Raw genomic sequence first — 23983 nt, forward strand, 5'->3', positions numbered from 1 at the left:
ACTTTTCTGTATGTTTTCTGGAGTAAGTGGACCTCTGGCAGATTCATAAGCTTTGAAAGATGCTCATTCTGTGGAAAGGCCCAAAGAAGGGATGTGTCTCCCTATTCTCCACAGCAGACATGAATTCAGTGGTCCAGGGAGAAGGCCTTGTCATGTTAGACACTCAGCATTCAGATACTTGTGTTCTAAACGTTGTTTCTGGGTTTGACTGCAGTGCGTTGCTGGCACAGAGGACTGGCAAAGGGTGAACACCGAGATCCCTGTGAAATCCCCTCGCTTTGCAGTTTTTGATTTGTCTGAAGGCAAATCCTACTGCTTCCGAGTTCGCTGCTGCAATTCAGCTGGAATTGGTGAACCCTCAGAAGCAACCGAAGCCACTGTAGTGGATGACAAACTCGGTAGGCGTGTGGTGACGTGTATTAAATTGCCACCATGGTAACTTTTCAGTTTGTGATCTGATTGTTTTTTCTGCAAGCAGGTAGCTGCCCAGAAAATAATTCAAGTATGATAAGTAGTCAGTGATTTATTCTCTTCAGCTAAAATAATTTTTGTTTGGGTTGTTCAACCGTTAATGTACAGTCAAATGGCAGATGCAAAACAAAGAAATTAAGCTGCAAATAACAATGCCAAGAACTGCAAAGACTGCAAATAGCAAAAGAAAATGAAAACTCAAGGAAGTACAAAAATGTTTTGTTTTACTTAGAGTCTGTATTGAAAATAAGCCCAGACATCAGCAGAGTCTAACCTTCCTTGTTTGCCAAATTAAACAAAAGTGAAGAATTTAATACTTATGTGAAAGCAGAGACTATTTTCACTGGAAGAGAAGCTAAGATGTTCAATACAGTAAGTCATCAGTAGCTACACCTACATTACCAATTTATTTCCAAACAGCAATGCAGATTTCAATCCAATTCCCAAATGATCTCTGTTCACTTCGTATCGACTTCTCAGAGCACTTGGATGCACATGAAATACATTTTTTAAGAAGAGTAAAACATCTCTTCTCAAAAAAACAGTGTAGATACACTTTGCTACTTAACAGGAGCTTTGGTTTCTGGCTTATCCTGCAGGCTGCACAAGATCTTCAATGTGCACCTAGCACACTTTCCCTTTTAGAAAGCTCCAAATCACATCTCTGGTGCAGATACTCAGCACAAGGGGAAAACTAAACATAATTTTAAGGAAATGCACTGAATCATAGGCACTAGAGAAGTGAGGAACATCACCACCAAAGTCTCGAGCCTACTGATCCTGTCCAGTCCTGACAGATTATTTAATTTAAATAAGAGAAATTTTTTGAAGGTTAAATCTGTACTAGTCATGCTAGAATAATCAAGAATAGAATTTCATGCTTAATTTATTTGTACATTTTAACTGGCAGGCCACTAATTTATTTATGCTTCTCTCCCACAGATATTCCCAAAGCTCCTGGCCGTATTCTGCCAACTAGGAATACAGATACTTCAGTTGTTGTCACTTGGACAGAGCCCCCAGATGCCAAGGAGCTGGTTGGGTACTACATTGAGTCAAGTGTGGAAGGATCTGGTCGTTGGGAGCCATGCAACAACAATCCAGTGAAAGGCACAAGGTAATTAATTTTAAAGCATGGAAATTATGGTCACCAATTTCTGATTTACTGGATATATGTGCTTTCCAGCCATTAGTAGTAGTGGAGCTGATCTCTCTGTGGTAGCCAGCAGGCTGGAATCCCTCTTGTATGCAAAGCTCATAAGAAGTTATAAAAACATATTTCAAACAGGAAGTCTTGTCCAAAGAGATATTATAATCAACCTTATATTAGAAACAAATTAGTCAAGGGGGAAGAACATTGCTAGTGAAGCAAAAGGAAGCAGCTTGCTACTTCTAGCTATTGTACAGCCTATCAATTTGATGAAAAGCAGGACATTGAGGAATGACTGAAGTTACAAATGTGGAAAACTAAACTGCATAATGTTTGGAAGCAAAGTGCTTTGTTTTGGAAGACTGCTCTAAACATTTCTGGACTGTGTATCTAGACTGTCAGAAGGACATGTGGACTATATCCCACTAAAAATATTACTTTCTGACTGCTCTTTCACTTGTAATCATCAAGAAATTACTGAACACTCTTAAATACTAGGTACAAACTCACATTTCTTACCAATACGAAGCTTGGTCTCCAGTCAGAAAAATCATCAAGACTTAAAACTTCCTGAGATAAATCAGATTTGGTTTTGTTTGAATAAGTATGTAATCTTCAGAGTCTGAAGGAGTAAGTGCAGAACTTTTTCTCAAGTGGATTGGTGTCAATACAGAAGTATTCCCTGCTTGTTATGACTGATTCTGCTTATTTGTACTTGCTATCCATGAGAACCTTTGTTACAAGAAATTAGTGTCTGCTAAATACTCCTGGACCAGCTTTGTTGTTTAGAAGGGTATTGTAAATGCCTAGTATATTGGAAGTACTTCAAGCCTCACTTGGTTGAACACAGGCACAACAATTTCCTTTATGTATTCTTTTCTGCATTTATATTGCATTTATATTTATGTGTGCCAGTATTACATCCTTTCATATGTATTTCTGTGAGTTATATTGTAGTTATATCGAGTGTTGGTGAAGTTTCATGCTCTTTGCTTATTTTAAAATATGAAATGTGAACCTTTGTTCACTGTAGAAATAAAAATACTGTTCTGAGTTACTATACACTGTGATACAAGTACACTGCATAGGTCTCTATCCCTGCATTTTTAGTCAGTGTGATTTAATGTATGATGCAGTCAGGCAAGGCTGTCAACTCTTGGTTTTTCTGGTTGAGTCAATCTTAAAGCATTAGCTGTAGTTCATAGTTTGCCTTATGCAGTATATTTTGGTCTTTTGAAATTCTGCACATATCCTGGGGAAAGCAAATGATTTGGAAAAGTCTGGAAAAATGGGTAGGGAAAATTCTGTTTTGGAAATTTTGATTCAGGTTTTATTTTTTTTCTCAAAATAAAACTTTGATTTTGTTTTCCACATTATAGTGGCTTCATATGCCATTGCATTACATCAGTGCAATTATAAGTACCTTATGAAGTAGAAAAAAATCAAAGTAACATGGACTAAAATACACCTAAAATACCCACTGAAAAAATAAATGTGGTTTTAAACAAAACAATTGAATTTCCAAACCACAATCTATTCCTAAATAAATGATTCTTGTCTTTGGAAATTTTATGTTTTCAGGGTGGACACCAGAGAAAATTTATGAGGGTTTTTCTTATGTGACAATTAGACTATCAAGTAAACTTCTTCAAATAAAAGAATTTGTCTGACTTGGATTACTGTCATGTATAGAAGCAAGAAAGTGAAGTACAAAAATCATTTAGCTCCTGTAAAATGCCCTGTAATTTTTGAACTCTGCAGTTTTTCATTTATGATTGGAAGGGATTTATGGGAACCTGTGTTACATGTGTCTTTTACTTGTGTCACGGAAATACCCCACAAGAAGCAAATATAGACCTTACCTGTGCAGATTTTCACATTTTTCTATTAGGAAGTATGGCTTTTATATACTGGCAGAAGTAAGGTAGATGCTGTGGTAACACAGAAACTTGTGTAGCCTCAAGAAGGAAAGAGTCTTGAAATAGTATGACTTAAAAGAGATGAGTTTAGACACTGTCTTTGTTGTGTGAATGAGGTGCCCAGATACATTCTGTGTTCTCTGACCTTCATATAAGTGACTGGGGTCATGGTTTGTCCTTGGTTTTCAGAAACCAGAATAAATATTATTGAAGAAATGCTTTCTTTTCCCCCTTAAAATTTTTATTTTCTTTATAATACTTTCTAAGTATTTCTTGACTGGTTTGTTCTAGATTCATTTGCCATGGGCTCAGCAATGGTGAGAAGTACATTTTCAGAGTCAGAGCTGTTAATGCAGCAGGGCTCAGTGAATTTTCACAGGAATCAGAGCCTATAGAAGTGAAAGCAGCCATTGGTAAGCTATTTTCCATTGCCCTTTTCAATTGTAATTAATGAAGCAAATAAGTTCTCAGCAATTATTTGTAACTAATTAATTGCTTTGTTTCACAATGTTGTCCACAAATAATAATTTATCTAAAGATCCTATAGTCTCACAGCCATGGATTCACAATCACTGCACTCTTGTAGACTGTCCAGCTTCACCATCCAGTTTTCTTCAGGTGTTTCTTGTGAGCCACTGTATGAGAGCACTGCCAAGTTCACTTAATAGGTATCCTAGAAAATGGGAATGTCATTCTGATTCTGTAATCTGCTATATCACATCTAATGCACACCATCCTATACACAGTCAGTTCCTAAGAAATTTGTTTCCATGACTAAACCTAATAGTGCAACGTGTCTTTTGTAAACCTTCTATAACCCTGTGTGTTCTTTCTTTGCTGATGGATTGTTTCTGTTGGCCACTGCCTGAACTAATCCATAAAGATTAATGAGATCATTGCACCAGAATAAATTGTATGTCTGCAACACCCTCACTCTCATTTGTATTGAAGCTGCATACCTCTCAGCCTCAGAGCAGAGACACGTGGCCTAGGGCAATTTTGTGAGATCATCTTGATAGGATTGGAAATGTGACCTGGAAGATCTAATACTAAAATAATTGTAGAAAAGTAAGAATACTACTAACTTCACATCTTTGTTTCTGCTCTGAATACTAGACATTGTTTTAAAAAGCATTATTTTTGAGCAGGCTGAGAGGTATTCTATGCATTTCAAGTTTTCTTGAATTCAAGCTTAACATTTTGTGTGTAAACCCAGTGACTTGTTATACTCTAGCTGTATTGTTCACTGCATGCATTTCTTAATTCTTTTGCCTGAATGAAGAAAAAAGAATGTATTCTAAATCCAAATGTCTTTGCTGTTTTCTGGCAATTACAGGGGGAGGATTGCTTCATGGTGTGTGTCCTGAACTGAGTGGTAAAGCTGCTGGACTAACAGACTGCACTACCAGCTGGGAAGGCATGCATGGCGCCTCCCAGCCTATCTTTGACACAGATGCTTTGCTAAAATGCAATGCTAAATTTAATAGAGAGACACTGCCCAGTAGCTGTGGCAAACTTGGGAGTACAGGAGACAGTAACATGAGAGAAATGGTTAAAGACGTTATCAGGTCTGCACCACAAAAAGTTGCTGCTAAGCAGGCAAGTAAGTCTCGACCCAGGGATCTTTTGACAGTGGAAAAAGTTACCAAGAAGAAAGATACAGGTGAGAATTAATGAAATAAATAGATTTTGCTGCTTTGGTAGGTCCACTTCAGACTGCTGTAACTTCTGTTCAACTGTGCCACAAGTTAACGTGCTCTACAGTGATGCATCTTCTATCAAACCCATTAATTATGTGCTCAACTCTCCATTAAGATCATTATGCATGTAATGGTATTGGAGACCACTTTACAAACTTAGTGGTTACTGAAAGTCAAACATATAAATATGGTTAGTAATTTAATGGCTTGTTTGACTACATATTAATGTATCCAAGCTAATATATTATTTCTAAATCACTTCAGTAATTTGTTAGGAGTCTGGTTACCTAGTTCTCTGGGTTATCTACCCAGAGCATGGTCAGCAAAATCTGGAATGGTCCTCTCCACTTGGCCTGTAGAGGATCACTGTCCCACCACTTGACATAGACCCAGTCTCCAGTCCTACGGGTCTGGATAACACAATGTAATTCTGGAGCTTCTGCAAAGTGGAACCTAAAGCCATTAGATATCTCTGCAAATCAAGTTTTCCCCTCATGTGAATTTCACCTGGAACATGTGGAATTTGATATGGCCTGCCACACAGTATTTCATAGGGACTGATGTTATCCCTCCACCTCAGTTGTATGAGGATCCTCAGTAAAGCAATAGGCAAGGCCTGAACCCATGTCATGGATGTCTCTTGGCAAATTTTGCTAATTTGTGCCTTAAGGGTCCCATTCATGAGTTCCACCTTACCACTCGCTTGGGGTCTGTAAGGTGTGTGCGGATCCCAAGCAATTCCCAAATTCCGGCTAACTTCTTGAATCACATTTGCAACAAAATGTGGTCCCCTATCCGAGGACATACCTAAAGGAATCCCAAACCTTGGTATTATATGATTAAGCAAAACTTTCACCACCTCCTTGGCTGTGTTAGTTCCAAGGTAAGCTTCAGGCCATCCACTGAAGGTGTCAACCAATAACAGTATGCACCTGTATCCTTCTTTGTGTGGTAACTCAGCAAAGTCTATTTGCCAGTAATCTCCAGGAGGATCCCCTGCCTTTGTTACTCCTAACACAACTCTTTCCCTCGTATCAGGATTGTGTTTGCAGCAGATTTCACACTTACTCACTACTGATTGTACAATATCTGTCATTCCCTTTCCTATTACTACCTTTTTCAGATGATTCAGAAGATTTTCAACCCTGAAATGTGTGCTTTCATGTTCTCTTTGAGCTAGCTCTCGAAGAATTAGAGGTGGGACTACAACCTGATTTGCAGGTGTAACAGCCCATCCATTTTCTGTGATCTCAGACTTAAGAAACTTAATTAACTTGTGGTCTGCCTGATCATATTTTGGGGTGAACCCTGACAAATCATTCTTTTTTTGTGGAATTACTGCAAGAATACCTTTCTCTGCAGCCCTTCTTGCTGATTCATCAGCAAAGCGATTTCCCAATTCTGGAGTGGTTTTCCCTTTCTGGTGACCTCTGCTGCTTGACAGCTACTCTGTGGGTTTTCCAATGCTCTCTAAGAGGGCAAGGATTTGTTCAGCATGTTTGATCTGGTTACCTTGAGCGTTCAACATTCCTCTCTCCTTCCAGATGGCTCCATGGGCGTGGACAACACTAAATGCATATTTAGAGTCAGTCCATATATTTACCTTCTTTCCTTCGCTCAGGTCTAGGGCCCTTGTCCGTGCAATCAGTTCAGCTTTCTGCGATGACACCTCTGCTGGCAGGGCCTTCACCTCGATCACCTTGTCCTGGCTGGTTACTGCAAAACCTGTCATTCATTTACCATTTCTCATGACGCTGCTCCTGTCTGTAAACAGCTCCCAATCTGGATTTTCTAGGGGCATGTCCTTCAGGTCCTGTCTGCTGGAATAGACCTCCTCGATTGTCTGCAAACAGTCATGCTCAGGCACATCGTCAGTTAAGGTAGAGGACAGAAACACAGCAGGGTTAACAACAGAAGTTGTTTTCAGGGTAACATCATCCTGTTCCAACAGCAGTGACTGATATCTAAGCATCTGATTGCTGGACAGCCAGTGTCCTCCTTTCTGTTCCAGTACTGCTGCTACTGCATGTGGAACATACACTACAATGTGTTGTCCAAGGGTGAGTTTCTGGGCCTCTTGAATCAGGATGAGCATATCTGCCATGGCTTTCAAACACCCAGGCTACCCTTGGCTAACATTGTCTAGCTGTTTGGAAAAGTAGGCCACAGCCCTCCGCTGGCTTCCGAGGCGCTGTGCTAGTACGCCCAGTGCCACATTCAGTCTCTCATGTGTAAAAAGTTCAAAAGGTTTAGTCAAGTCTGGTAAGCTCAGTGCTGGAGCTGACATTAGAGGGTGTTTCAGCTGTTTAAATGCAGCCCTTGTGCTTTCAGTCCAAATTATAATGCCATTTTCAGCTGCTTTTATTGCTCCATATAAGGGTTTCACCAACAACCCATAATTTGCTATCCACAACCGACACCAACCTTCCATTCCCAGAAAAGCCTGCATCTCTCTCATGGTGTGGGGCTCTGCAAGTCAGCAAATGGCTTCTTTCCATTCCTTGCTGAGCTCTCGGTGTCCATGGAAGATCTCAAGCCCCAAGTAAACTACTGCTTCCTTGGCATCTGTGCCTTGTCTTTGGAAACTCCGTACCCACTCTGTCCCAAAAAGTTTAACAAGCTTACAGTGAATTGGATGCAGTCATCTCTGGTCTTAGCTGCAATCAAGAGCTCTCTTACAGTTTGTTTAGGGACTCAGAAGAGTCTGGGGGATTTCATTTGGTGTTTCCCCCTTTTGATAGCTTGTCAGCTCGTGAGAGCTGCCAGGGAACTCGTGTGAGAGTCCCAGGGAATTTAGTTTTCCTTCTGTTGGTTTGTTGCTAGCTTGTGTCCAGCCTCCACCCTTCAGCATCCAGCCAGGTGGTGCAGCAGCTCAGAGACTTGGAATGTGTTTCTAGCCACAGTGTAAATCCTGGGCTTGTGGGTTCAAATCCTACCTTCTCTATTTGTCTCTCATTGCTTTATAGAGTATTTTAGATCTTGTTGTTTTGTTTTTGTGAATTTTCGGTTTATAAGCATAAAACCATGGGTGGTAATATTTCTTGTATGGGGAGTGAAATACCACAGAACTCGCCTTTAAACTTAGTCTTAGATAACTGAGGAAAATTGGCTGGGAAAAGTAAAACCCTTACAAAAGCAGAATTAATTAGGCTTTCCACACTGATTTGGCCAGCTTATAGGTTAGATAACTGGCAAAAGTGGCCACAATTTGGAAGCTTAGATGAAGAATTAATATTGAGTTTAATATCGTACCACCGAAGAGATCACTGTTTCTTAGAACTAGAGTATGCAAAGCTCTTCTTGGCTGCATCTAAGTTACAAATATCTAAAAGAGAGCATATACTGTTTATAAGGAAAAAAGAGAAAAAGGTTAGGAAGTCTATGGGGAGCCCGACAAAATGGGAAGATGTGGAGATGGATTTAATAGCTCCCGCTGTGAGATTGGGCCCTCCTCCCCTTCCTCCTTCTCCTCCCCACTCCCCTCTCCTTCTCAGCCGATGTGGGTCCCTGGTGTGGCGGGGGAGGAGAGGCAGCTTTAGATGGGTTCCAGCCCATGAAAAAGGAGAAGGGGGAGGAGGACTGGCCGCCCCCGCCGCCTCCCGCAGACCCAGGAGACTTCCCGGCCGCAACTCAGGCTCTGGCAGGGCCGCATCTAAAAGAGGATGAAAACTTGCAGTGGCAGCTCTGGAAGGCTTTTCTGTCTTCAGTGGCTTCTGCCCAGAAGCTGCCTGGCTCTCCCTCTCCCCCCTCCACTCTGGTCTCACCAGGGATAATGGATAAGGCATTGTCTTCCTAAACCAGGATTTGTGGGTTTGAGTCCCATCTGGGGTGCCAAAGAATTGATGCCTTAAGTGGCCTCCTAGAAACGGAGACTAGACAGGAGTAAGGGAATAAAAGTAGGTATTTATTTGAAAGGCCTTCAAAGGTACCCCCTGGGGCCAGAGGCTATAGCCAAGATGGACCCCAAGATGGACAACAGATCACGAGTTCTTCACACTTTTATAGGTTGGGTTCATTTGCATAGCAGGGTTAATTTTCCAATTAAACCTTCAGTTTTCCCCTCAGATTACCCCCCCTTAGCGGCTCTTTGGTTTATACTTTTGGGCTTAGGACAGCCTAAGTGTCCTTGAAGAGCAGACCCAGAGAAGCTTTGTTATGTCTACCTAGCACAAGAGCAGAAATTAACAGGCTACAAGAAACTTCCAGAGTTGCACACTAAGCAGTACAGAATTTGAAAAATATAAAAGTTAAAACCTAAGGCATCATTTCGTGGGAAGGAAGCAAAATCTGATAATGATGGTAAGCATGAAAATCTGTGTTCTGTTAGGATATAGGAAGATTCTTTGTGGATTTTAGCTTAAGCTGCATCTTATCCTCTGACACACTGTGCTAATGAATGTTGTGTTCTCTCTCTGACTAGTAGTGATACGTAAGGAGAAAAACCTATCGTGGTATAGGCACATGCACAAAATCAAGTTTTAAGTTTTCAGAGCCTAGACACCCATTGTGCCCAAGATTCGTGGGGCTTGAATTTCATTTAAGTCCTGGTACCTGGCCAGGGAACTAAACTCCTCCCTAGGCTTCTGAAGTGAGACAGAAAATGCTGAACAGAAAACAAAGTAGAGGGACCTCGGTCTAGTTGACACCAATATAAAACATTACGCACAAAAGGGAACATCTATGACGTGGGATTTCCATCCAAAGTATGACTTCCAGGGCACAAGTAGGGCTTTTCACTGGGATGTTCCATATTGGGCGTGGGCAAGCATTTTCCTACTAGATACTGAAGAAATATAAGAAAGTGCATAGGGATGAAGTTAATGATTTCCGTATTGTTAAAAAGAAAAAAAAAAAAAATTGAAGAAGGAGGATTATGCCACATATTTTTTAATGTAAGTTCCAGTAACAGACATGTTCCATTTCTGGTCAGTCTGCAGTGCCTATGATCACTCTGCCTTCCATTAAGGTAAGATCATATGATGGGTGCAATGATAAAATTTGCACAGTGCATAAATTTAAAAGAAAAAAAGAAACAAATAAAGGCAATTCTTGGGAGGAAATAATGTGAGACTATTTTTTTTAAAAAAAGGGAACTACAATGAATATTGTATGTGTAAGAAGGGGTTTGGTTTCTGCAAAAGAAAACAAATCATTGCATCTCCAATTTTTTTGCTTTTCCTGCAATGTTAGTTTTAGCTCCTCATTTTTCACAGAGTAAAGTGAGTCCTGATCACTTGCATCAGAGCTGCAATTGCAACACATTCTTTTGCTATGTATCAGCTTGCTTTTCAAAAACAAGGGATCCTGAAAACTAATTCGTATGCAGTTTGGGCTTCTGCATTTGGTTTGTGGAAGCTTTTATCCTGCATTTCTTATTCCAGCTCCAGAAACGTCCCTTGAGCACATAAATATTGTCCTTATGAGGAAACACAGGGTAGGAGCCACCTGAATACGGTAAGTGGAAGGCAGCATGAAATATTACTTCCTACTTATGTGTTATTCATGTTGAAACAGCTGCTCCATCTCCACCTTATGACATCGTGGTACTCGAGAGTGTTCGTGACTCGATGGTACTGGGATGGAAACAACCTGAAGTCATTGGTGGAGCTGAAATTACCGGCTACTACGTGAACTACCGGGAAGTGGTTGATGGAGTTCCTGGGAAATGGAAGGAGGCCAACATTAAGGCTGTTACTGAGAGGGCATACAGGGTAAGAGATTAAGTCCAGTTCTTGCTGGGGGAGCAGACATGATTTTCAAATCAAATCAAATCTCAAAGATAGGTTGGGATGAATTATGATTCAGTGTACAGATAGCTGTTCAGAGGGTTTTAAATCCATGATGGTAAATTTATTTAGCTCTATTAAACTTCTCTGCAAAATTGTTTGTACACTTATTTGTTGGTCTGGCACCAACTGTCATCTGTAAATTCACTGACATAGTCTGATATTTTGTAAGTCAGGCCCTCACAATGAATGGGATTCCTACCGGTTTGGTGGACATATCCCAGTGCTTGCTGGTGCTGAAACCAGCTCTGTGCCAGCTACTTTTTGTGATCAGTTCTTGACCCAATTTAGAGAAGTGCTAGCTACAACCTCGTTGAGCTGCTTTAGAAATGAAAAGCAATGCCAGGCCTGAGTTTCACCCCACCATGAGGACAACTCTTGCCTTAAGTGAACTTGCTCCATACCACGGGACAGATTAAGATGATTGTTGAGCAATATCCTCTTTCTCCCTGACTACCAAAGTGTCTATCAATAGGAAAGGGGGTTTCCAGTTTGAATGTGCTAAGATCACTCATGTGCTGCATCACTGATCAGAGGAAAAGCCAAGATAATTATCATGTTAAGATGTCAATAATGCTTCCATCTTCAGGCACACTTAAAAGCAAGCTCATGCTTTCAATAATTGTCACTGTGACTTTGTTCTGAAGTCCTAATCCAAAGTTAATAAGTACCATCCTATTGATCCTGCAGATCCAAAACCTGAAGGAAAACATGGTGTACCAGTTCCAGGTGGCTGCTGCTAACCTGGCAGGGGTTGGGACACCCTCCAAACCCAGCAAGCCCTTCAAATGTGAAGAGTGGACCATTGCTGTGCCTGGTAGGATCCTGAGTGGGACACAGCCCAGGCATGCTCTGGGACTGATATCTAATATGGGCATTTTTCAGGGGAGTCAGCCGGGCACTGAAATTCATGCCCAGGCTTGAAACTTCAGTACTTTGATTTAGTACCATTACAGTGATCCAAACAAGCAGCCTGTTTGGGTTTTTTTATCTTTCCTGCTTGGCTCCTCTACTGTGTCTGGCACTTTGCTTTCTAGTTTAAATACTAAACATAAATACCTGTCCAAGGTACAAGGCAGAGAAGAATTGTAACCCTTGTCTAAATGTATCACTACAAGGCCGGATCCCTGACCTTTTAACATTCATTGAAATGAATGAAAACAACCTCCACTGACTTTAGTGGACTTTAGAGCAGTCCTTGAAGCAGCACATTAGCTTACTAATTAACTTATTTCCCCGAGTTTGGGGATTATTTGTCCATTTTGTAAGCTCATGAATATTTAATCAAGATACTAATTCCAATGAATTAGATTGTATTTTGGGTTAGTATTTTTAATTGGCATGGGTTGTGTTTACATTGGGTCTAGATATGACACAGAGGAGCTAAATGTTATGTAAGCTCTCTGTACAGTTCTGGGTTCTGTCTGGTTTTGGTTCTGGAGTCTTATGCATGGGCCCCTTTGGGATTTATTTTGATGCCACAAGTCCAACTTTTACCTTTCAGGGCCACCCCATGATGTCAAATGCACAGAAGTTAGGAAGGACTCTCTGGTTTTACTATGGAAGGAACCAGTTTATTCTGGTCGTAGTCCCATAGTTGGTTATTATGTTGATATGAAGGAAACTGAAGCAAAGGAGGAACACTGGAGAAGTGTCAATGAGAAGCCACTTCAAAAGAAATTCTTGAAGGTAAATAGCTGAAGATTCAACTACTGGCATAGCAGCATAACCTTGGGGAAGTCAGTCTTTGATAGCATCATCCTGTGCTGATCATAGCTCCACTTAATGGAATACTCAGTAGGCCATGCTGTGCCAAGGATACCTGTATAGTCGGACAAGACAGTAACTCAGAAGACAAACTGGCAAGCCTAAAAATGAAAGAAAGCACTGCTAAACCCAAATACCATTCTTGTAACAGCAAGCATCCCTAGCATTTTTTGGCTTAAAGGGTAACACTGTAGGAAAACAGACGGCACAAACCCAGATATGATAATGTGGCAAGTGATTTTTCTAATACTCAGTAGCCTCTCCTCACATTTCACAGCAAGTTAAACCCAAGCTTCTTGCACTGTTATGATACATAATTTTGTGGAATAACTTCTAAATAAGTGATCGGCAGTATCTCAGTTCTGGAGCTACTTCTGAAGTAGGTTTGCTATTTTTATGCTTTTCAGAATATTTGAAAGACAACTCACTTTAAAGTGTGATCCTTTCATATATGTTTTAAAGGAGTATCAACAAGTGTTATAATGTCAGTATAATTCCTCAAGTCACTGCAATTAAATATGTACTATTAATTCCCTCTTGTTTCTAAATAGGTGTGGCTGGCATTTATTACCCTGATAATTTATTTTTCAAAGCCAGCATTTAGCTGCAGTAAAAGACTATGGTGTTTCAGAGGTCAATGTACATGAGTTAAAAACATCCTGTTTCAAAAACATTACTCCTTTTGCAAAGAAATCAATGACAGCAATGACACTGCCTGAACATTAACTATGCACACAAGGAAGGAGCCAGTGACAGATGAGTCATGTCACTCTGGAATTGAATTTAAAAAAAAAAGAGAACTCGGAGAGAAACAAAACAAAACAAGGAAGGAAATAGAATTGTCAAATACCCAGACTGGTATGGTATAAGTGTGAAATAAAAATCAGTGTTTTGCACCACATCATCTATGCGTATTTGGTTCCTCCAGATTGGTGGCCTAACACAAGGTGTGAGCTACGTGTTTCGTGTGCGGGCAACAAACCAGGCTGGTGTTGGGAAACCATCAGATGTCACAGATGCTGTTGTAGCTGAAACACGACCAGGTTTGTTAGAAATACTTCCTTTTTTGTCGTCATGTTTACACAGGTTCCTGTTTGTGCAATGTGTTTACCTGCAGGCTACATGCCAAGAATCAGATCCCTCTCAAGTCAAGCTTGTTTATGAAGCAAGATATGAGTTGAGGGCCATATCTTAAGTTCCTTGTCTGGTATATTTTAAGGTCAGAACAGATTTTCTTATCGTAACTACAGATTTGAGAATATAAAGATACAATAAAGTTGTAAGATTTGCATGTCTCTACAGGTAGATGCATAGGTAGAGCACTGAGTAAGATCAGCTCCACCAAATAATATTACAGATGTAAATTTTGCTCCTCCTGTATTAAGCCAGTTGTTTATGCTTTATTGTTTTCCTTTTCTTATCTAATGTGCCTCAAGAAAGGGTAAAAGAAACTACTTTTTTTCTCTTTTTAAAAGAAATACTTTAAAAGCATACTGAAGTAATTTTGGAGACCACTGTCGGTAGGAATTCAAGTGCAACTCTTTGTTGGAGTCATCCTTGAAGGCTGGCTCCAGTGTGTCTGTAAGATCAGCAAGAAACACAGGAACACAGAACAGAGGCAGCGTATTCCATACCTGGAACTTTAGGAACTTTAGGGGTTTATTTAGCTATACAAGTAAAATAGGTGACTGGTCAGAGGCAACACCTTTTTGTCAGCCCCTAACAGAAAACACAAGCATGGGCTTGTGGCTTACTCATCTATAGACTATTTTAGAAGTGCAGTGTCCTACAAGGCACAAAAACAAAAGAAGGTATTTTAAACAAATCTGGTATAAGGTTAGTATGATGTAAGAAGGTACAGGGGTACAACTCAAACTGGATCCACCACACACCCTCTTGTCCTCTGACAAGTTCCCTTCCTACACTGGCAGACTTCATTTCCCTGTTTCTGACCCCCAGGTTCATTTTTACTTCCTCTTGCTCAGCTCTCATAGATGTCCAATCCTTATGACCAGGGCAGTAAAAATTCTAACTAGTACTTAGTTAGACCTTAGAGAGGCTGTAATTCACAAAAGCCTGAAAGAAGAGGTCTGAAGCTGGGGGTGTAAAAGAACTGGAAAACTCAGAGTAGGGAGACTGGGGTGACTACTAGTGAGGCTAAGGTGGGAAAAAGGGAAAAGGGTTTGAAACAGGATCTTTGAAAAAGATAGGAATTCTAACTTCAGATCTATAAGCTGCTGAAGCACCACAGCTATTTCTATCACCTGCAACTGGAAAAAGGCAAAACTTAAAAATTTATTCTTGCAACGAGCTTATATACAGCAACCACTTCTACAAAGAGAATTAAGCCACTATTAATACCAAACTTTTGGCTATACTAATCTGTTTTCATTGTGGGTTAATAGCTGCGTGTCATACTTCTGATAAAACGTTGTGATGATAACACTCTTCAAGTGTCCTAAATAAAGGATTGGCCATGTTACTACAATTGAAAAAAAATAGAAACATAAACCCTTTTGAAGATGACATGACCAAAAAAAACTGGATACTATTTTCAGTGTTCACTCAAATGAGGTGAACTTGAGCAGAACATTTGCTTTATAGACCTCACCATTAGAGAAGGAGGGTTCATAGGTATGAAGGATCACCAGAAAGTGAGGATTTAGCCCAGTCAAAACTCAGGGAACTGAAAATTGCTTATGTGTACAAATCTACTTGGCCCATATTTTGAGCTAAGATCTGCTGATACAGAATCCACCAAACTAAGCTTCTTAAAGGTATTAAGAAAAGACAAGGACTTCTTAAAAACAATTGTTTCATAAAACAGCCTCTTGAGCAGGCTTCCACTTTTCTCACTCAAACCACAAAAATGTCAAGAACAATCACACTATTTTTTAAAAATTACCACAAATCTTTTGGTGCTGCCCAATGAATCATGCCTTTATTACCATCTTGGATGGAGACAAAATATTGTCAGGTCTCTCTATACAGTTCCTGCTGGAGTGCTACTTTTGGTGAATGTGTAAAATCACAAGAAGACCGAGATTTCTAATCAAAGTATGTAAGCAAATAATATCCTGAATGAAAATACATGATTTCATACAAAGGGTGCCAGTTGTCTTTATGCAAAGAAATGTGTAAATATAATGATTCAATACTTTGCATCCACCTTCTTTTCTTTGAAAACCATGTTTAATTTGTACAGTTATCTTCTAAAATTAAATTCAAAACCCAATCACGTAAACAAATACCAATCCATGCTACTTTTGAGCTGTAACTTTGGCTTTTGACAAAAGCACTTTGGCATATGTGGATCCCACAGGAAACAAGAGAAACCCAAGAGCAGACTGCAACTCTTCCACATTGCTGCCCTTAGTCCTTGTTTATCTTGATACAAAGCAAAACTAGATTATGAGCCTGCATCAGCCACTTGAGAAAGGCTTGAACCTCAGAAATTTATGAAACTCTGTCCCATTCAACTTTTCTGACTGTCTGTATTCAAAATGAGGCCATTATCTCTAGTTTATGGAAAATGTCTGCTTTATGTTCTGTTATTTCTTTACTTTCAATGCAATAAAATGCTCAGATAAATGGAGGTGTGATATGACATCTAAGTATTTTATTTCTTACTGTGACTCTAAGAGAAGCTCTGGATGACATGTTGAAACCACCAAGCTATCTAGAGGAGGGAAATTAAGACTGCTAGTACTATGGCAGCTTCTTTGGCTCCATTTTGGAGGATAGGTGGAGTGAGGTCTTCAATTGCAGTCAGTAATTTAGACAATTTTTTTTTTTTTACTCATATAAATATTACTGGTAAATTCCATCATCACTTCTGGAAATAAATGCTACGCATTGTTACCATAATAAGAATGCTTTAAAACAAATGTAAAAGATTATATTGTTCAAATTAACCTTATGGCTGTAATTCTTTCCACGTCACATAAAGTGCTATCAAAAGATTCATGGGCTAATGACCCACAGGAAACTAAACACTAATGAAATTGCAAGTGATGAATTTTGCATACAATAAATTAAATTATAACAAAAAATTGCAAATATACTGCTGCTTAGTAAAATATTTGTGGGCCTCAGACTTCATTTATCACGTATTGGTACTTAATGTGCTTCACTGCTGCAAGGGCTGGTACATAACAGTACCAAAATGGGAATATTAATCTCATCTTTCTTTAAATGCTTATGGCAATGTGTGAAGACTAAGAAAGCTGTGTGTACACAGATTGTCATGACAGGAGCTGCCTGCAGTGCTGGAAAAGATGTGTTTAGTATTAGGACGATGAAACACAGAAATCTCCTTCTATGCTTGAGGGTCACTAAGAGTTATGCTGAAAATAAAGCATTTAATCTCAGTGTCAGGAATAAGGTTCTTGTCTTTAAAGAACAATAGTTTGTGGAGAAAGTGTGTCATTAGTATTCTGGGCAGCCCAGAATCGTCTTAGCCCAAGTAATAGGACATGAGTGCCCTATTCAGATGCAAGATCCAGCTCAGAGCTGTTCAGAAAAGAAGGCTGGACGTTCTCCAGCACCTCTCAGTGCACATGCTCTCCCTGACATTCTCAGACAAGTTGTTGAAATGAACATTAATGCCACAGATGACAAGCTCACTGAGTTGCCCAAATCCCTGATGAAATTCCCTTAGCTCCACTGGGGTGTGAGGGAGCAGAACAGAGGTGCCTTCAGATTGCTGACCTGGGATTCACCCCCAAGGCCTTTTACAGGACGAACTAGGTCACCCTATCCAGCTCAAGGACTGAGGGTACTGGCAAGACTGGGTGGGTGACTTAAGCAGCTAATTGCAAATATTCACTCCCTTTGTGGGCCGAGGATTAATGGTCCAGACAGCAGCAGGGCTGGATGCCAAGCACAGCAATTAAACCAACCTCCCTGAGTGAAGCCAGTGTCACCAAAAATGTGCCTCAGTCACAAGTGTGCACTGCTGGACAACTTGACTGCTTCCTCTTCTTCACCTCTTCAAATGCTCACATTTGCACATTATTCTCTGTATAGCTCTTACCTTATTAGAGAATAGGAAATGCATGCTGCATAATGAAAGCTCTAACTACTCCTTACCATGGAAAATATTGCTATTTAATATTTCAAACATTTAGTGGGTTTAGAGGCTTGCTTTTTTCCACCCCTTCAGGCTTTTTCATAGCAAATATTGTAACTCTCATGTATGCTTAGATGCTTAGATTCATCTTAGATAAATCAGTTGATTTATGATGCTTTTTGACCTGTGGATTAGAAAAAGAACTGTTCTTGTGAATCAAAGACCCGGGATATCAATGAGTGCAGCAATTTATGTTCCAGCTGAGAAAATGGCAAGGATCTGCTTAATCCACTCTCTGAATGATCTCTATAGAAATTTGTATGCTTACTTCCCTGAGAAACTGGAATTGCCTTGTTCTGCTCTTTAAGGAACCAAGGAAGTGGTGGTTGATGTAGATGACAATGGAGTAATTTCCTTGAACTTTGAATGTGATCAGATGTCTCCAGACTCTAAGTTCATTTGGTCCAAGAATTATGAACCAATTGAGGATGACTCTCGACTGAATATCAATACCAAAGGCGGAAAGTAAGACCCTTGGGGATTGCAATAGCCTTGTGTTTGGGAGATCTAGGCTGTCACAGAGATCCTTTTCATGTATGACCTCAGGAAGAGTTAAACCTGCCTCAGTTACTTGAAGGCTACTTCCTGAGAATGCTGTTCTCCAGTAAATCCATACACAGACCATTTGGAAACTGTAGCTTGCACAGAATGAGTCAGACCTCCTCTGTAGGCAATTTTGTGATGTTTAGGCATGGGGAGAGAAAATCTGTGCCCTGTCAGCTTATAACCTGTCAGTCAAGGCAGATTATTATTATTATTATTATTATTAGTAGTAGTAGTAGTAGTAGTAGTAGTAGCAGCATTATTATTATTCCTATTCCTATTCCCATTATTTTAAATCTTCAAATAATAAAATTATACGGCTGCTTGCAAAATGCTATTGCCCTGTAACGCCGCTGTAATCTTTGGAACTGCTGCAGTAAGCAAGGCTTTCTTAGGATAGCATCACCATGGCCTGATTTAGTAACTTATATAACGGTCTCCAAGCCTACTCTGTTTCTTCAGGCTTTTCCCAGAGGGGGACAAGGTGATTGCACAGGTTCAGCCCATGAAGGGCCTATGTGCTCTCCTAGTGATAGAAGCCATATCAAAAGAAGCAGTGGCCCACCACAGTCATGGTGCTGCCATATGGAAACTGAGTCGGCCTGTACTTAGAGTATCCTTCCAGGGTCATCAAAGACTTGAAAACATGCCTTTTTAATTTGGTGCCATCACCATTTGTACCACACATGGTAGGACGCACCCCGGTTTATAGTCGTCAGGGCTGTACCTTTGTCTGTCCAGTCAGAGCAAAAGTTAACACAAGGCTATTTATATCTGCTATTATAGACAGAAAGGAGAGGTTTGGTTCAGATGGATTTCACCTTTTCACCAAAATGTGCTTTTTTTCCCATATAGGTCAAAACTGTCCTTTAAGGATCTTGGAGAAGATGATTTGGGAATTTACTCTTGTATTGTTACAGACACTGATGGAGTTTCATCAAGCTACACAATTGATGAGGAAGGTAGACACAATGCCTACTAAGCATGTCTAGTTTGCTTCCACATCTGTTTTTCCCTGCTGCTGTGTCTCTCAGATCCAAAAGGCATGCACACACCTCATATTACCTCTTTTATGTCTTTTGCAGAAATGAAACGCCTGCTTGCTCTGAGCCATGAACGCCAATTCCCAAGTAAGTGAATCACTAATGTCTTTAGGGAAGAGCTTTGCATGCAGTGGGGTATCACAAGCCTGATCTAGTTGGAGATGTCCCTGCTCAGAGCAGGGGTGTTGGACTGGATGACCTTTGAAGGTCCCTTCCGACCCAAACCATTCTGTGATTCTATGATCACAAAGCTCCTGCCACCATCAGGTAGGGAGGTCACTATCGTAATTCCAAGTGAAAGTGGGTTTGGATTGAAAAATTTAAGATGGATTTTTTTTCCTCTCTCTCTTTCAGTACATTCATATATTACTGATGTTCTTCCCAAACTATTGCAGGCTACTGGTCTATATAATAAGTCTATATAACAGCTGGAAAATAAGTATCATATTGGCTTTGCTTCTTCTGCAGAACAGGCTTTAATACTTACTCAGCCTAATCTGATCTGAAAACCAGAATTCGAAAGATTCTCTAATTTTACTCCAACAGAAGTTAACATAAGTTAAATTAAGGTTAACAAAGTTGACAAGTGTAGTAAATTCAGCTGTAATGATCTATACACACAGAATTTTCCTGCTGAAATTCATTCTCTCCCTCTTTCCTGGAACATTTGACAAAATTTGAACATGCTTTCTGCTCTTGGGATGGTATTTTTGCTTATGATACTTATGATACATTTATGACATTTATGATACCCTGGCAGTAGCATGATTTTGTAATTTTTATTGGAATATTACTTGAATAAATGGGGGAAAAATAATATTGCATTGCATAATGAATCTTAATATACACAACAAGATGAGACCTAAACCTGGTCTCCTCTTCTCCCACTACATTCTCTTCTTTTTCATTCCAGGCACTAAAACTCTTGCCTGCATTTTAAAATCTTCAGCTTAGTGCATGCACTGCTGGCACCTCTTCCAACTCAGCCCACATCGCACCTCTCAGCCAATACTTGGCTACAGAAATGGCCTTTTTGCCTACATCATCTCTCTTTCTCATTTCCTTCTTCATCTTTTTCTCATCAGCTCTACTCTTCTCAACACACCGTATCACCTTTTGATAGCTTAATGACAGCCCAAACCCTTGCTTACTTCTGCTCCTCCCAATTATCTTCTCCTAATTATTTTTTCACACTGAAAGTTGGTCATCACGAAACCTTACTGCTGTTGCATGACCCTAATTGCCCTGACCCTTGCCTTCTGAGGACTCTTCCACACGTAGTGTTCACTACCAACATCACAAAATAAGCTCCTGAGGACACAGATCGTGGCATCTTTTTTGCACTGTATTAGGTAACGGCACACACACACATTTGTGCATGAGCTTCCAGAAGGCACAGGCAGAAAAGGGAGATCACAGCAGAAAGTATCCTTAAGGAGGAAACTGTCTTATGTGCTTTTGCCACTCCAGGCCCTGTGTACACTTCAAGAAAAATATATATCACAGCTAGGGGTTGAGATTCAGCTGTCTGTACTTGTGAGCAGCAATTAATGGAACTTCTGCTTAGGAACACACACAGCCAGTAACTCCATGGGAAAAATGGATTGCTTGAATAACAGCCTTACGGAGCACAATTACGTATGGGTACAACAGTGTGGTGGTGCGAGGTAAAAAGAAACTCTTCCAACTCCTCAATTTAGCAACTGCCCAAGGACTGCCTGTCAAGCACTGCCAGTAGATTGTGACACTAAACAAATAGGATGTAAAACCACTGGAAAATGGCTAAAATAGCTGTCAGTGCTTATGGAAATATTTTAAAATAAGACTTCGGCTCATGGCAGGGTGTAACACAGATTAGTCCGCTTTCTTTGGGCTGAGAAGTGATCACACTTTTCTCCAAAAAAGAATCCTTTTGCATCCTTCCAGCCCTTTATTTAACAGCTGCTGAGATTCTTTGCTCTCTTCTATGTTAGACTAAGATATTCTTGGTTAATAACAGGCAAGCCAAGTGGGGGTTTAAAATTGCTGTAGAGCTGACAGTGAGACAAAAGCAGTGCAGCCTGATGTCTATTCACACTCCCACTTGCTTCCTGTAGCATTTCAGTTGCTTTGTTTTAAGAAATTATGCAAGCCCTGAGATTCCTTCTGCTTCTTACACACAAAGTGATGTGCTGGGTGAGGAAGGCTCACATGGACCATTTGCACAGCTGGCACACACTTCCAGGGGGTTGTCTTTGCCCCGCTCCCTCATGGCAGTGCTGCCCCTCCAGGCTCCAGGATTTTCCCTCTCTGGCTAAGCACGTGTCTTTCCCATAATTCTCTTTGTTTCCCTGTGACTGTTGCCTCACCTCCCAGGAGCTTTATTTTTACCAGAGACAGACCCTGTGCCACTCAGGCACCAAAAGCACACATGTGGATGTGGGGTATGGGAGGGAGAAGGAGTGAGCATGGCAGAGGAAGAGCTGAGGGGTCCTCACCCCCTAAGTCTGTTTGGCAGTGGGGTGAGAGGGCAGCTGTGGTCCAGAAGGCACCCCAGTCATTTAGAAGGGTGCAAATCGAAAGATGAGAGAAATCAGACACTGCTTTGGTCCCAGTCCTCTCCTGCTGTAGCTGAGCCTCTGCATACACCGAGCTAAGAAACCAGCCTGCCCTGGAAGGTGTGTCTTTACACTATCACCAGACTAGATCATCATGTGTTTTGCATGTGTTTGTGCACTGTCCTCAGCTGTTCCATGCTACACCCTAGCAATGCAGACTTTAGACTACTGAAAAAGTAGAGCCTGGGGGAGAGTTCACACACAGCAGCACATGTAATCCTGAGAGTATGATTTTTGTTGAGAATCTGCACATCCACTAAGATAACATGATGGAAGTCAATAAAATGAGCAATATGCCCCAATATCAGACTCTAACTACTCATGCTTAATGTTGCTGATTATGGTGCCCTAAAGAAAAGTTAAAGCGAAAGCAAGCTGAGAATTCTTACTAACAGGACCCAACTAACTAAAAAAGAGAGACTAATATTATCTATGGTATAGTACGTGGGTTTCACTTTTTTTTTCTTCCCTGTTGACATATTGAATTGGTTTATATGTGGGGGTTTCAGTCATTTATAGGAAAACAAAATGTGCTGGGAAGATTGAGGATGTGTTGAGATACTTGGTGAATTCTGGAGATGGAGGTTCCACTCAGCAGAGGATCAGAGTGTTTACAAAAATCTCCCAACCTACAGCTCAGCAGCTGACTTTCTGATCTGGCTTTGTGCTTGGAGTATTTTTGTGTTTTGTTTTGGTTTTCCTCCTCTGAGTCAGGTCACTGTCTTACAGTAATATTATTAGACAACTCATTAAACATGGGTCTGCACCATACAGACTCACATAATGCTGCACAGATACTTGCAGTTTGCATTTGAAATAGCCTTCTTTTGTAATGGAGCATAACTCAAATCTTGAACACTTTTAGTTTGACCAGACCTTGTGATTGAAGGATCAAAAGATGAAATCTTGACCCTATGCATATATGGGTGGAGAGGTATTCTGTCTATGTGAAGAGCTGTTATGAGCTAGTTACCTTGCACACAGTATTCAAGTATGGAAGGATTAAGTGGCTTTCTGGTTGTAGAAGACAATAGCTGTTGGGGCACAGGCAAAATACATGCATCATTCTTTTCTTTCCTCTTCGTAGCTGTCCCACTTGTCTCGGAGTTGGCAGTGGAAATCTTAGAAAAAGGAGAAGTGAGATTCTGGCTGCAAGCTGAAAAACTGTCTGGCAATGCAAAGGCCAACTTTGTATTTAATGATAAGGAGATTTTCAATGGAGAGGTAAGGCTTTTCACTGCTGACATGTGTTTGCATTTTCATGAGTATCAATGAGGATTAGCATGTCTATCTTCAATATACTTCCAACTAATGCTCCACTCAGGTGCATTTTCATGAGAAATCACATATGTCATGGAAAGCATAATTAGAAAGATTTTATCCATAGTTCTGAGCTTCAGATGAATTCTACTGGATGCATTTTATAAAGGAAAGTTATATGTCTTCCTGTCACTTTTGTGAATACCATGTGTTCTATTAACAGTGGTCTTCAAGGAATCACTGCAATAGAGCAGGCTCCTCCTACCTCTCTTTCTGGTTTGAAGGAATTTATTACATTACAGAAAAAAGTGGTTGTTTCCAGCTGCAGAAATTGTTACTCCCAAAGAGTAACATGGCATGATTTTGTTGCAACACTGATATCAGAGGCAAGGCAGAGATGGAGCATTCTAGACACAACCTTATAAAATATAATCACCCTCAAAGAAAGCATTACTCTGAAGAGATGCAAATCTAAACCCTTCTAATGAAAAAGAACATAGTACTCACTGTGCAACAGGCACATCATGTGCTTGTACAGCATCAGTAAATAAACAGATTTATTTATTTGGTTGTACATTTGGAGCTGGAGCTAGAGATAGTGAATCTAGAACAGATA

At 40.3% G+C, this 23983-nt stretch overlaps 1 protein-coding gene across 2 annotated transcripts in view; it reads left to right on the forward strand.

The window, feature by feature from the left end:
- The window catches only part of MYOM1 (myomesin 1), a 74875-nt gene that overhangs the window by 35996 nt on the left and 14896 nt on the right, over positions 1 to 23983 (forward strand). The window contains exons 15-26 of one of the 2 annotated variants that reach the window (XM_082288089.1): positions 215 to 398; positions 1414 to 1588; positions 3832 to 3953; positions 4877 to 5203; positions 10755 to 10951; positions 11717 to 11843; positions 12531 to 12715; positions 13722 to 13836; positions 18233 to 18389; positions 19323 to 19429; positions 19553 to 19597; positions 23195 to 23331. In XM_082288089.1, the coding sequence (XP_082144215.1) occupies positions 215 to 398; positions 1414 to 1588; positions 3832 to 3953; positions 4877 to 5203; positions 10755 to 10951; positions 11717 to 11843; positions 12531 to 12715; positions 13722 to 13836; positions 18233 to 18389; positions 19323 to 19429; positions 19553 to 19597; positions 23195 to 23331 (1878 nt within the window). The remainder of the gene's footprint in view (positions 1 to 214; positions 399 to 1413; positions 1589 to 3831; positions 3954 to 4876; positions 5204 to 10754; positions 10952 to 11716; positions 11844 to 12530; positions 12716 to 13721; positions 13837 to 18232; positions 18390 to 19322; positions 19430 to 19552; positions 19598 to 23194; positions 23332 to 23983) is intronic. The other variant, XM_082288088.1, reaches the window with a different exon arrangement.

This window comes from Coloeus monedula (assembly GCF_965178545.1).
Source record: "Coloeus monedula genome assembly, chromosome: 1".
Taxonomy (NCBI): domain Eukaryota; kingdom Metazoa; phylum Chordata; class Aves; order Passeriformes; family Corvidae; genus Coloeus; species Coloeus monedula.